Source organism: Ammodytes marinus (assembly GCF_949987685.1).
Source record: "Ammodytes marinus genome assembly, chromosome: 7".
NCBI lineage: Eukaryota > Metazoa > Chordata > Actinopteri > Uranoscopiformes > Ammodytidae > Ammodytes > Ammodytes marinus.
Window position 1 is genome coordinate 29,190,097 of NC_137211.1, and position 14,724 is coordinate 29,204,820.

Genomic DNA, 14,724 nt, shown 5'->3' on the forward strand with positions numbered 1-14,724 from the left:
ATAGCACTTTGATTTACCTTGTGTTGAAAAGTGCCTCACAAATAAACTTGACTTGCCTCAGGTATGCAATATTAACAGTTATTATACTGTGCACTTTTAACACTGATGTAAACTAACACAATAAACCCAAGGTTGACAACCATTAATTATAGTGGAAAAGGAATAGCTTTCTAATAACCATTACAAGCAGTGCAAACTTTGGCCAGTTATGACAGGGGATGTAGGCTACCTGAAAAATCTTTCTAAATGTATCTGATGAATTTAAGCTGGGAGTAACGTTACCCATCTTCCAAAAGTAAGCAAGCAAGTTAACACACTGCTCCTACAACGGCTAAAACAATGCAGCACACTATTCATTCATCACATTAACGTCACTGTAGGCCTACCTCTGTCTTTGTCACGTTTTTCCTCCTCTTCTTTTCCTTTTCAGTCTTCCCTTGGCACGAGAGAGCTTTTGTAATTTTGACATGGTGTGCGCTCTTTCCTTCCGGTTCCGACCGGTGAAGTTACCGTTCAGATACCTGGCTGATCGCCAGAAATCTGGAAGAGTCTATCGGAGGAGAGGGGGGGGGGGGGGGGGGGCGCTTCAATTTTTTTTATATAGTTTGTCTATCCTCAGTAGTTGGCATATTTTAAGCTTAACTCATATTTTGAAATTATAGTATTAACAGTATTAGTAAAAAAAAGTTTTGGTAGCCCATTTTTTATTTATTTTTTTGTAGCGGCGCCCCCTGCGGATGGATGCGCCCCTAGCATTTGCCTATACTGCCTATGCCCAGGGCCGGGCCTGCGTAGGCAGGTGCCAAGTCTAGCTGGAAATGGAAATTGTCATCTCCATAAAGCTTGTCAACAGACAGAAGCATGAAGTGCTCTAAAATCTTCTGGTAGATGGCTGTGGTGACTTTGGACTTGATAACACAGTGGACCAACAGCAGCAGATGACATGATACCTCAAATCATCACTGATCCAAATTAAATGTTGCATTTCATTTGGAAATCAAGGTTCCACAGTCTAGAGGAAGAGTGGAGGGGCACAAAATCCAAGGGGCTTGAAGACCACTGTCAAGTTTCAACAGTCAGTGATGATTTGAGGCACCATGTCATCTGATGGTGTTGGTCCACTGTGTTATCAAGTCCAAAGTCACCACAGCTGTCTACCAGGATATTTTAGAGCACTTCATATTTCCTGTCTGTTGACAAGCTTTATGGAGATGCTGAATTACTTTTTCCAGCAAGACTTGACACCTGTCGACAGTGCCAAAACCACAAGTAACTGGTTGAATGACCATGGTATTACTGTGTTGTTTGGCCAGACAACTCTCCTGACCTGAACCCAATAGAGAAACTATGGACTATTGTCAAGAGGAAGATGATACACACCAGACCCAACAATACAGACGAGCTGAAGGCCACATCAAAGCAACCTGGGCTTCCATAACACCTCAGCAGTGCCACAGACTGATAGCATCCATGCCACACCGCATTTAGGCAATACTTTGTGAAAAAGGGGCCCAAACCAAGTACTTAGTACATATGCATGATTATACTTTCTAGAGGGCCGACATTTCTGTATTTAAAATCCTTTTTTTATTGATTTTATGTAATATTCTAATTTTCTGAGATTTTGAATTTGGGGTTTTCATAAGCTGCAAACCATAATAATCACAATTATAACAAATAAAGGCTTGAAATATCTCACTTTGAATGTAATGAGTCTATATAATATATTAGTTTCACCATTTAGGTTGAATTACTGAAATAAATGAACTTTTGCACAATATTCTAATTTTTCGATTTTCACCTGTATATCATTCAGGATCAATCATTCAGGATCTAATTTAGCAAAGCCAAGGTGGCTTTCACAGGCAACATGACTTTGTCTGCTGACTTCTCAGCAGCAAACACCTACAACTGGGATTACATGCTCCTAAATGATGTAATATAAGAACTACTTCACCTGGATCTTCAATCAAATGCTATTGCTATGACCAAAAGGCCACAAATGTCACTTCAAAATGAAAATTGATGGGCAAATAAAGCTAATTGTGAAAAAAAAAATATATTATTAAAAGTGGAGCTGAACAAGGCAAATTAAAAAAAAATTCCCAGAGGGTAAAACGTTATATGGAAGGCTACTGGAAATACCTTTAGAAAAAATCAAAGTAGCCTTTTGTAGAAAGATTTGAAAAGCCCAGTCAAAGAATAATTTTTCTTTTGATTATCAAAATTAAAAGGAGTTAGCTCCGGCAGATTTCAGCAGCCCTGGTATATAGCTCTTAAGATACAGTGTGTGTAGAGCATGGAGTTCAGTGCGGAGGTTTATTTGTGTGCATGCATCTCTATGGGTACCAGGCAGGGGAGCGCACTGTTGAAAAAGGTGATCGTGTCTTTGAACTCTATGGAGTGGAGTGTCAGCGTCTCCTTGGAGATGTATACAGGCTTTACCAATGTTTTGTGTGTTTTTTCACGTTGCACCTGTTTGAATAGCATCTACGATTACATCTACATCATTTTGCATAGCGCTTTTGTACTTTCCTCAGCGTGGACATACGTATGAATACAAAGCCAGGTAGGTGTGTGCGTGTGTGCGTGTATGAGGGTACGGGGGTTGGAAATCTTACGACATGTGACAGCTGGTGGGCCGATGCCAACGGGGAAGGATGGAGCAAAGAAGGAAAGGACTGCTGCTGTTGCCATGGCGACGCGGAGCTGGAGTGGCTGATGGTGGGGTAGCGTGAAGTAGCTGCCAGCTGAGACAGGGAGAGCTGTGCAGAGAGAAGACAATGCAGATGATTTGGCTTATTATTATTATGATGATTAGGGAACAACAAGGGCTCAGGAGCACTGTTGGCTGTAACGTCAGGATAAAACAACACAACATGTGCCATCTCAGGTGACAGCGACAGACCATCACACTGCTTTGTTGGCACTCGTAAAGCCCTCTTCCTTTCCACCTGCTCCTCCACCCACACCACTGTCACACACACACACACACACACATATGATCCGCTACCTGTCCATACTCTGTGTGCGCTGAACAGAAATCCTGTGATAATACATAGCCTAGGCTCTGTAAATAGGCATGTCGCTAGCTACGATGTCCTCTTTTTTTCTTTTTCTTTTTACATAGCCTTTGACAAATACCAGTTTACAGAACTTAGGCTGTGTATTAAACACCTGATTTTGACCAACTGTGATTGACTGTGTCAAAGTGTTCTCCAGAATCGCTGACTCCACTTTTAAGGAGCAGGTCAAGTGAATGATTGGATCAAAAACATCAGACATAAACCCCCTTTTTTCTTTTCCTGTTGCAACCGACATTTTTTATTTAAATTTTTTTTAAATGACAGTGATCATTAACCAGATCATTATTGTCACTGCTACCAATGTCTTGTCACCTCAGCGGAAGCAGTCATATTTTGAAAACTTAAAACTTGGCATTGTTACATCATCAAAAATATATTTTTTTTTTCAGTATGGATTTGTAGCATTTCTTTGGAAGGCAGAGACAAATTATGTTTTTTCCTCATATGTCATATTGCTTTGTTTTCATTCTGTGGCATGGGAAAATGAGAATATTAAACTGTTTTGTATTCACATTTTTTTATGTATTGTAGTCTGCTCCCATATCAATAGGCTGTTGATCATACGACTGTTGGAGTGTTGAAATTAGTGATGTGGAAATATAGAATATGCTGAATTTACCACGCAAGTTACTATAGTGCAATGTGCATGCAATTCCAATTCCCCTCTATGATTTTAAACCAGACATTAGCAAATTAGCCATTAGCCATTAGACGGCTGCAGGACACTTTGAAAGGAGACCAATGTCAACAACACCTGACACACATTTTTTAACAATTATGTCTTAGAAATAACAAAATCAGGCGCTTCTGTGGTGTAGTGGATAGAGCGTGTACCATATTCAGGCCTTGTTGCAGTGATCGCGGGTTCGCATCCGACCCGTGGACCTTTACTGCATGTCATCCTCCCTCTCTCTCTCTCTCCCTATGTTACCTCTGTACTGTCAAATAAAACTTGAAAATACCCAAAAAATTATATTAAAAATAAAAAATAAATAACAAAATCTAATTGTTTCAATGTGTAAGTCCAGAATTACTTTCTTTCTTTTCTCCACTATATTTGCACATCCTGAAAAGCTTGAAATAAATCTTCACTTAAAGGTTTTTGCTTCAGAAAAGCAAGATGTGTGCTCTTAATACTCGGTACTAGTTGCACATTGGAAAACTGTTTGCCTAATGAGCAGGATCACAAGTACATTTGAACAAGCCATTTCACAATACTACTTCTTTTTAAGTTTGGTTCCGCTGAGGCAGAAAAGTTAGTAGAGGAGATTGGACATCTCTCTGGGGAACCGCCAGATATTCCTAGGTGTGACATAATATATAACACCTCTGACATAAGTCCCACACTAAGGTTTCATAACACTTATGAGGCCTTGCTTTTGTTCAAAATGGTAAATGGACTTGACTTATATAACGCTTTTTAGCCGATTTTCTCAGCCCCAAAGCACTTTACAATTCTTACCACATTCACCCATTCATACACACAATCATACACCGATGGCAGTAGCTGCCATGCAAGGCGCCCTCTGAACCATCGGGAGCAATGTGCAGTTCAGTGTCTTGCCCAGGGACACTTGGACATGTGGCAGGGAGGCGGGGGATCAAACCTCCGACCCTGCACTCCAGAGGACGATCTCCTTACCCACTGCCCCACTGCCACAAATGCCTAGTCCCGCCTGAAAAACAAGGATAGCTTAATGTCCTCTATACATCCCTAATTCATGCAGGAGTAACAGGTTAGTACTAAAAAGGACTGAAATGCTTTGCTAAGGCACAATTTGTGTCACTTTAGGCAAAACCAGAAAATACATTTTAGCAAATAAGCCTGATTTAAGGTACTTCACGTTTCTGCTGCAGCCCACTTTATTATTTAGGAGAACTAACTCAGGTGATGCTAGACATAAAAACAGTTTGCTTTCCGGTGCAGTGGATTGTTTTCTTGAGCCAGAATGACTGTGCGGATAAAGTTAGGAGTAGAGATGTAACATCACTCAGCACCAGAAGATTAGTTGAGTCAATGGGGCTAAGTAACAGAGCCTCAAATGAACATAATCATTGGACTTGTTGGTGGTCTCAAAACAAAAAAAAGTGTCTTCCACTTCTTGTGAGTGTTATTGGACCAGCTATTGTCAAAACAAATGGCAGACAGTGGAGATACCGTATTGAACCGTATTGAGCAACAAAAGAGATGTTGACTGGCCCATTGATTTGTTGGACACACACACGTACACTCACTAACTCTGCAATATATGCTCCAAACTTCAGACTTATATCCACTGCATTTCCGTAAAACACTCTTCTGCTTTTGTTTGCTGCAAGCTCTCTTCTCTCCCTCTCCCTATTTCTCTCCTCACTCCCAACTCGTTTTCACTAAGACACACCTCACAGGATTACCCAATGCTGTGCACATTATCAATCCCCGTAAAGACAACTGTAATTTGTTGTATTGGACTACATAAATACAATCAACTTGACTTAAGCTTTCGAGGCCATTTTAATGATTGAATTGATTTTCCTTTCTGTTTTAAGATTGACCAAATTGACAATCTCCAGTCAAACCACATATCTTCTACCATATCTAACAAAAAAAGAAGTCAAAATACAACAATTTCTATTGATTCGCTTTTCTAAAGTGTATTATGTATTTTAATATTGCCCTTGTAAAGCACTTTGAATGGCCTTGTGTCTGAATAGTGCTTTATAAATAAACTTGCCTTGCCTTGCCTTGCCTACAACGCAGACTCAATGTGCACCTCATGGTGACCCACTTAATGCGTGGAGCATAGGGAACCATTGACCACGCTGTAGCTGTGAGCTCAAGAGACACCAAAGTGAATGACCTGCTTTAGGCAAACTAATATGTTGTTATAACCCATTGGTTACAGTAGTATCCACAGCAACAAGAGGCCTCTTGTTCCTAGCAACATAGTATAAATATATAAATTATAAATAAATAGATAAAACACACAAAGGCAACTTATTACACGTGCATATTATAATCTCAAGACATTAAACCACAATTCCCCTTGAAATTCCCCTCGTTCTGAGTTTTCCACTTTTTTTGTAAAAGCATCATATACATTCTCTATCAGCATTTTCCAAATCTCCATTGAAGATGCATGATGTTTACACTGAGTGAAATATTTAAACAGGAAACTTATCTTATGTACCCAGCATTCCCCCTGACCATGTGGTGTCCTAGTATGCCAGAAAAAGACTTTGGATGTCCCAATTCATTGCAAGTCAATTGTAGTGTGCTGAAAATACCTAGATGCCCCACTAACTCCAATAGCATTTTGGAGTATTCATATTTATTCTTGACATTTCTCGACATAATGAAAAAAAAAACTTCCTTAACTGATTTTTTTTCTCTCCTGTGATCCTAAAACTTTTCTGTACTTTAGTATGTAGTGTAGTAAAAAAAAAAAGGTATGTGATTTGGAACGCAGGGTTTCTCTGACTAGAATTACAAATAAACTTCTGTTGGTTTGAGTGATGTTTTGCCTCACATATTGAGCTTGTAATTACTGACTCGTGCAAGTGTCCTAGATAATGTGTAAACCCTTACATCTTGTAGCTCAGCAATATTACTGTTGCCTAGAAGGTCTCAAGCCGCGTTTCCAACATAGGAACTGTAATGATATCAACATCAGTTATTAGACTGTCACGCAGAGCATGCGCAGTTGGACTGGCGTACAGCATGTTTACGTCAGTTCCATGTTAAGAATGTGAGAGCCGAGTTAATGTTACCTCGTGTGCTTTGTGAACATAAAGGACTTCTCTTCAAGCTACTTACGGTGTGTTTATTGAAGAACCCAACTAAACATCATAGGAACTAGTTCCAGGAACTAGGAACCTTTGGAGGAACTCTGGGTGTTTCATAGCCCACTAGGTTTGACTGGGGCCTTCCTGTGTGGAGTGTGAATGCTCTCTGGATTTTTTTGCTTGGTTTCCTGCAAATGCTCCAGATTCCTCCCCACCCCAAAGCTAATTCTAGTTAAAACTGCAATTGGTCACATTTTCTAATACGCAGTTTTTACAGGATCCTCATTAAAAACAGTTGTTTATAATATTAATTATGATAAAAAAGCAAACATCTAGTGAATATTTTAAACTATTACATTGTACACAGTTTATATATCAAATAGCTTAGTTTTTATTTCTGTGTCATGCTGGTGACTGGTTCATTTGACATGGGATTACAGCATACACTGTAGGAACTTTATACAAGCTGAACACAGCTGCTGTTCAACCACAACATATAAAATATTGATTAGACAGTTTTTGGGTGGAGTATGATTGAAAGTGAAATGGTACAAGCTAAATGTCACATAAACAAAATAAGCGGTTTTGGGGGGAGCGCTCGTGGCGTAGTGGTTAGAGCCCCCCAATAGAGGCTTATGTCCTCAAAAGCAGTAGACCAAAGGTTCGAATATGGCCCGTGGGCATTATCTGCATGTCATTCCCCTTTATGCCCATTTCATCTCTGTCTCTCCAAACTGTCTAATAAAGCATTTTAAAAACAAGCCCAAAGAAAATTCAGATTTAAAACAAAGTACACCTTTCTGGAATTAATATATTCATTGGGAACTGCTGGCCACTCCTAGATTAGCTCGTTCTTAAACAAACACCATGTGAGACATAGTCGTGAACCTCAAATGAGCAGTTTTAGCTGTTAGGATTGGTTGAAATGTCCTCACAACTCAATATATCCTAAAATGTCAAAAGCAATGGGCTGTCACAAGTCAGTCCTCCCAAGTATGTCGAAGCACATATCACATTTTACTCGCTCACACGCACGCACACAAACACACACACACACACACATATACACACACTCTAACACGCATGTGATCTCACATTGAGTCACTACATCCTGCACACAGAGAGTGTGAAAGACACCACAATCACTCTGCATGTGAGGATCACACACACACACACACACACACACACACACACACACACACACACACACACACACCAAGAGAATACACAGAGCAAGGCAATTAGTAGTGCCATTCAGCTGTGGCTTCCAATGTTCTGAACCCATCCTGTTTGCCCTAACAGCCAAGCTGATCATCTGTTCCCATTTGCACTTCATGGAATGGACACGTGTGTGTGTGTGTGTGTGTGTGTGTGTGTGTGTGTGTGTGTGTGTGTGTGTGTGTGTGTGTGTGTGTGTGTGTGTGTGTGTGTGTGTGTGTGTGCGTCCGTGTGTGTGTATGTTTGTTTGTTTGCTGGTGAATTAATCTGTGACATTATGCATGTGCATTGTGCACACGTACAGTATATGCTGACCTCAGTTTATTTTCTTGGTGTGTGTGAAGTGTGTCTAACGTGTGTACAACAAACACCTTCAAAAATGTTTTGACATTTGACAAGCTCAAAGAAATACAGTGAGGGACAGGTTGGAGGACAATAAAGAATGAGAGTGGAGAGATATAAATCATTGAATCAAATCATTGAGAACAAAGGGTCTAAAGAAGACTTAAAAAAGGTATAAGAGGGGTATTAGTGGGTAGAGCACACACCATTATAGGCCTTGTCCTTGTCACAGTGGTCGCGGGTTCAAATCCGACCTGCGGAACCTTACTGCATACCATCCCCCCCTCTCTCACTCCATTTCCCATTTCCACTCCGTACTTTCTCCTCTTGACGGTCAATAAAAGGTTAAAATACACCAAAAAATATTCCCTGCATTCCAATACACATACTATCTACTATTTAGTATGGTAGAAGGATGTCCCTATTCTTGTGGACAGATTTAGTATGGTTAGAAATACCTGTGTCTACTACATCCGGCCGTCATTTTTAGTGTTGAAAACAGCATCCTAATTGGACGATTCTGACCCACAATCCAGTGCGCACCAGAGGTGACACCACATAGATGGAGCCTCCGTATGAAAACAAACAGGGACGCGACAGACATAAAAACAATAGGCAAGATCAAGGCGCAATGTTATGATGAAATAAATAAGTAAAAGTATGTCCCATTAATATGCCTACTGCATCCTAACTAGATCAAAGTAGTATCTTGTGTAGGATAGAAAAAAAGAAAGTGTATGCGATTTGGAATGCAGGGATTATTTAAAAATATATATATATTAGAAATGCTTGAACAAAATGGGGCGTCAAAGTCAAAGTGTGAACAGTGGGGGATGGAGGCGAGTTATGATGAGTGATAATTATAAGTGTGAGTGTGATGACAGAGAACAGAACAGGGAGATTCATGTCTACTGAATGATAAGACAGAGAAAAGTCATTCTAACACAAATGTAGTAAACATAGATCATATAAATATTATAAAAACCTATTTAATAGGATAAACAGGTTTCAGGAAGATGAACAAAGGTACTACTCTACCTAAAAGGAAGTTTGACAAGGTAACACATACCGTATTAATACAGTCGGACAGAAATAAATAAAATGTGTGTATATACAATGCTATTGTTTTCCGTCCCCTCCATGATCTCTCAGGTATAAATAAAGGTTGAATGCATTCAAATGTTCCTAATTCAGACTTCAAAGCCCACACACTGGTTTAAATATGCATCAAATGTAGTTGGGAGTGTTTATTAAACATCTCTACCAAATGCAAGGTAATGTTTTGATTTTTATGAGCTCCTGCGCCAGTGTTAAGGGGTACTACAGAGAGTTCTGTGGAGCTGATAGGCTTTATCAACCTTGGGTCAACTCGTTTTGGTGATGCCTTTAATGTAACCGGCATTCATTTATGATTATGTGACTCGTTATAGCTTCACGCAACAAGTTGACTAGAGGTACCCACACCTATCCCTCGAGTGGTAGTAAGGGGCTGAGCTGTAGCCTGCTGGGTGTGATTATCATAAAACAATATACGATGTATTGTGTGACACGAAAAATCTATCTTTACATAACTCACATCAATATAACACATCGGCATGGAAATTAGCTTCCACCGCATGGTTATAATTCGCCTGTGCTAAACAGAGTCATGCGATAAAACGATCCTGTTCTATCTAAACATATTGGGCCCAGACTAGCCACTAGCAGCTGCCCAAACAGCCCCCCCCCCCCCCTCTGCCAGCCAGCCACAAATTGAAACATGGCCTCGCCTTTAGCACACAGACTACAACCTACCACCTGGGTCACCCACAACACAGGCATGACCCTGAAACCTGATAGCAGCCTCCGATGTGAGAAAATCATCACCAACACAGGCACAACACAACTCAGCTGCTCTCCAAAAAATGTTAGCTATAAATACCACAGCATCGTTAGCATTCTGCGCCACGGCAAAAACCCAAGGATCAATAATTTATGCGGGCCAGAAAAAAAGTTAGTCAGATCCAACAATGCCCACAGACAGAGCGGGGAGCGTGATGCTTGTTTACAGAGGAGGATGCCATTGATTCATCGCCACTTGACAGCCATGCTGAAGAGGAGAGGAACATTTGATCAAACGGGCGAAATCATTTAAAGATGGCTAAATAAGTATATTTTTATAACTTTGAAAGGAGAGATACAGAGAGACAGTGAGTGGGCATTTTTATTGCAGAAGAGCCATGGTGAATCGTGGGGGTCGACTGCCAACAGCTGTGGCATGGCTTCACAGTGTTTTCTCTCTCTCTGTTAGGCAGAAACCCTGGATGCCCATCAGATAGAGATCTATGCTGTGTGTTGGGAGCAGCCAGCGCACTAATGACTGCTCTTTTATCCTCATATTTACCCAGGACAAATGTGGATTATTTTATTATTATTTAACCTGTACAGCACTTTGGGGCAGTACCCGCTGTTTGTAAATGTGCTTTATAAATAAATTTGACTTGACTTGACTTGACTTGACTTGTGTAGAGGAGAATGTATAGGACATCCATGGATATACCCAGGCCCATGTGAGCAAATATTACACTTTACTTTTAGTTTCGTCTTAGACTCCACCAACTCAAAATATCTGGTCTTGTTGCTAGACACACTGTGTATTCATTTCAAGTATATAAATAAATAAGGAATAAGTGCAGTTTAAGTGCAAGACGATTAAAGTTTTGAACGAGAAATAACACAATCTTCTTTTATCTTTCTTTAAGTACATGTAGCTTCATTAAACACACTCTTGTTCATTGATACATACAGCTGTAATTGGTCTGGTACGGCCTGTAGCTTACAGTGGCTAATGTTAGTTAATGTTGGCAAACTTTAAATAGAAACTACTGTGAAAGTAACAAAGCAAATCAGTTTACAGACTTCATTCCCTTTGCTTGTGGTTTCAGTCCTCAGTAAGGTCACCAATAATGTCTTTAAAATGAAACCTGCTATTGTGTTTTAATGTTGCCAAATTGTCCGCTGTTTAGAACATCTACTGTACAATTCTCGCTTTAAATAACAGCCAACCAAAAACAATCTGCGTCTGACCTTTTTTCACCGTCCATGTACACACTACAGGGCCACACATTCAACCTCTGACGCGCTGCAGACGGCCGTCGGAGGCGAGTCTGCCGCGACGCTTCACTTTACCTCAGGAGGCAAAGCCTATTTTTTCAGGGAGACGTGCATCTCTTTCGGGTCTCTCTGCTGTAACTGATAGAGACATACTCTGTTGAGAGTCATACCAGCGGCATTCACTTTAGTTTCACGATTTCCCTGTTTGTTTCTTTCAAAATAAAACTCCCCACATATGCATCATCAAATGACATGAAACAACTCCATATTAATGGGAATTATCTATGAAAACTCTATGTAGAAAGACAGGGCTTTTAGAAGCAGCGCTACAGCAGCAGCAGCAGTGGCTGAGACATTGTATGTGTGGCCGACAACAGCGCAAAAGAGGCAGCAGTACCAGACACAGACACAGTCCAGAGGTAGACGCAGGATGTGTGTTCCAGGGGTGATAGCTGACCAGTATGACCATATAATCTAAGTCTTGTTGCCCACCGGGAGCTGCCCACTTACAGGCTTCCACCGCCCTCGCCCTGACAAATGAAGAAGAAGGTCCATTTGTAGAGTTCATGGGTGGAGTGCACCCACAACTCCCAGCCCCCTGTTGGTTCAACATCAAATGAGTCCACAATACAGTCTGTATAGAGCCAACACTGAAACAAAGCTGATCACTCCTCCACCATGTAATTGTGTGTGTGTGTGTGTGTGTGTGTGTGTGTGTGTGTGTGTGTGTGTGTGTGTGTGTGTGTGTGTGTCTGTGTGTGTGTGTGTGTGTGTGTGTGTGTGTGCGTGCGTGCGTGCGTGTGTCTGTGTGTGTGTGTCTGGCACTGCAACTCAGGCTGAAGGATGATGGTAACTCCCAGCCCCCTGTTGGTTCAACATCAAATGAGTCCACAATACAGTCTGTATAGAGCCAACACTGAAACAAAGCTGATCACTCCTCCACCATGTAATTGTGTGTGTGTGTGTGTGTGTGTGTGTGTGTGTGTGTGTGTGTGTGTGTGTGTGTGTGTGTGTGTGTGTGTGTGTGTGTGTGTGTGTGTGTGTGTGTGTGTGTGTGTGTGTGTGTGTGTGTGTGTGTGTGTGTGTCTGTGTGTGCGTGTGTGCGTTTGTCTGTGTGTGTGTGTGTCTGGCACTTCAACTCAGGCTGAGGGATGATGGTAACGCCCTGTAACTTAGCTCCACAACAGGACCAATAGACATATAATACACACACAGCAACACACACTGTTGGTGCGTGTTGAATAGAGTCAATGTGTGGTCTCCTACTAAGGATGGGATATGAGTCAGTCTTTTGTCGCCCACCTCAGATATGATAGATGGGTGATTATGGTGCTAGTTAAAACTTCCTATTGCAGAATTGATTCAGTATTATATGAGTTGTCTGTGGGAAGCCTCAGGAACACACTGATGCTAATGTGACATTTACTCTGATCTGATGCAACCAGGCATGATTATCATCATCAGCAGCAGCATCACTGCATCACATTCCCCAGCTTTCTGTGGCGACTTAAGTCTTGATTGACAAACAGAAAAAACATTATCTTCTTTCACCAAGATTAACATTTTTTAACAGTCAGACAACCGCACACCTCCATTATTATTTAATCAAATCAGCTGCATACATATCCATTAAAACTCTGGGATTCATTTCAGATGTGCTCGATCTGTGTGACCAATAAGCAAGCAAACAAAAAAGTCATGCAAAACAATTTGCTCAGCCTGTTGGTCTGGACACAATCCATTGGAGCTCATTGACTATGTCGGAAAATTCGGACTTACCAATCAAATTGCTATATTTGACCAGTTATCCCGCTGTTCGCTAAACGAACAGGGCTTTATAATTCATCTTGTTCATTGCTCTGATTGGTCGTAGTGCTATCCAATTGCATGCAGTGGTATTTTAAAAGCACGCAACTGCCCATTGAGTTGGGAAGGTCTATTGATCGTGGCCAGACCCTATATCGTTCTAGATGTGGCTCTGGATTTCCAGGCTAATAGAATGCAGCTTTACAGGACAGATTCTTAGAAGAGGTGCTCCTGCGTGGATCCACTGATACAGGATTTGATTTCCTTTCAAATAAATTACAGTATGAAAGGCAACTAAAACATTTAGAGTGAATAAATTGCTTTTGGTGAGAAAGTTTGAACTTAAAAGGTGAAGTAAGCGATTTATTTATGTTAATATTAAGTATTAAATCGCTTTTTATTCATACTGTGATCACTTACATAGTGTGCGCGTTTCATAAAGCCGATCTCTCAGTCACCCGCTCTGCATGTAATCTGCAAATAAACTTTTCGGGGATCCCACTACTGATAACCAATCAGAAGAGAGAACGCTACAAACCGGCACCCGGCTCACTGCCAGTGCACGTGCAGACCGACAGATGGGTGAATGTGTATGCGCCTACAATGGCGGAGCAGGTAAAAATCCTTCACAATGTCTGTTTTGATGGTTTTTATAATGTTTTATCACACATAAGAATCTGAGATGATGCCATATAACTCGCTGCTTGAAGACCGCAGTGCATTCATGTGGTGACGTGGGGACGAGCGAGGGGACTGCTAACTGCAGTCACTGACAGGAAGTTAGCTAAACTGACCATTCCGCTTACTGAACCCTTAACAGAGAGCCATGTTTCATGGCAGCAGCTGTAGGGCTTAGGACACTGTCAGGTATAGTCCATAAGGTGTCTTACCCCGGGGCCTGGGGGAGAATCTGGAGGAGAAGCTGGAGGAACAGATGTTTGACCTGAAAGACACCAGAAAAAAATGACTTAAAATAAACCTTGTCAACTGTTAACCAACAGGTAAGCATAGCCAAAGCTTAAATGATATCCTTTTAATTCAAGGTTGTCGAAAAAGATGTATTCGTTTGCATAATATTATGTGCAAACAAACTACAGTTCCCGGTTTAACCAGCTCAATTAACACAGTTGTGTGTAATGCTCTTAACATCTGGCAGCACTGTTCATTTTATAGTGTGCCTGGACTTTTATGGATTATTAGCCTGTCACGGGGAATGGCAGTCAAGAATTGAATGTTATATTTTCTGTCGGGTGGCATCCTGCGATATATATAAAGAAAGAAAAAACAGCAACAATATTTACTGAATAAATACTGTAGAACAAAGCACATATCTCCCAATGAGCAATGGGACAGCCAGTCGGGTAACACATCTATTAAAATTCATAACAGATCAGGAAGGCAGAGTTGGATTGGG

General features: G+C 41.0%; 1 protein-coding gene across 1 annotated transcript in view; it reads right to left on the reverse strand.

The window, feature by feature from the left end:
- The window catches only part of nphp4 (nephronophthisis 4), a gene marked incomplete at both ends in the record, with an annotated part of 214,761 nt that overhangs the window by 89,409 nt on the left and 110,628 nt on the right, over positions 1–14,724 (reverse strand). Inside the window, 2 exons of the mRNA XM_080030989.1 lie at positions 2,622–2,765; positions 14,201–14,253. Coding sequence (XP_079887115.1) covers positions 2,622–2,765; positions 14,201–14,253 — 197 coding nt within the window. The remainder of the gene's footprint in view (positions 1–2,621; positions 2,766–14,200; positions 14,254–14,724) is intronic.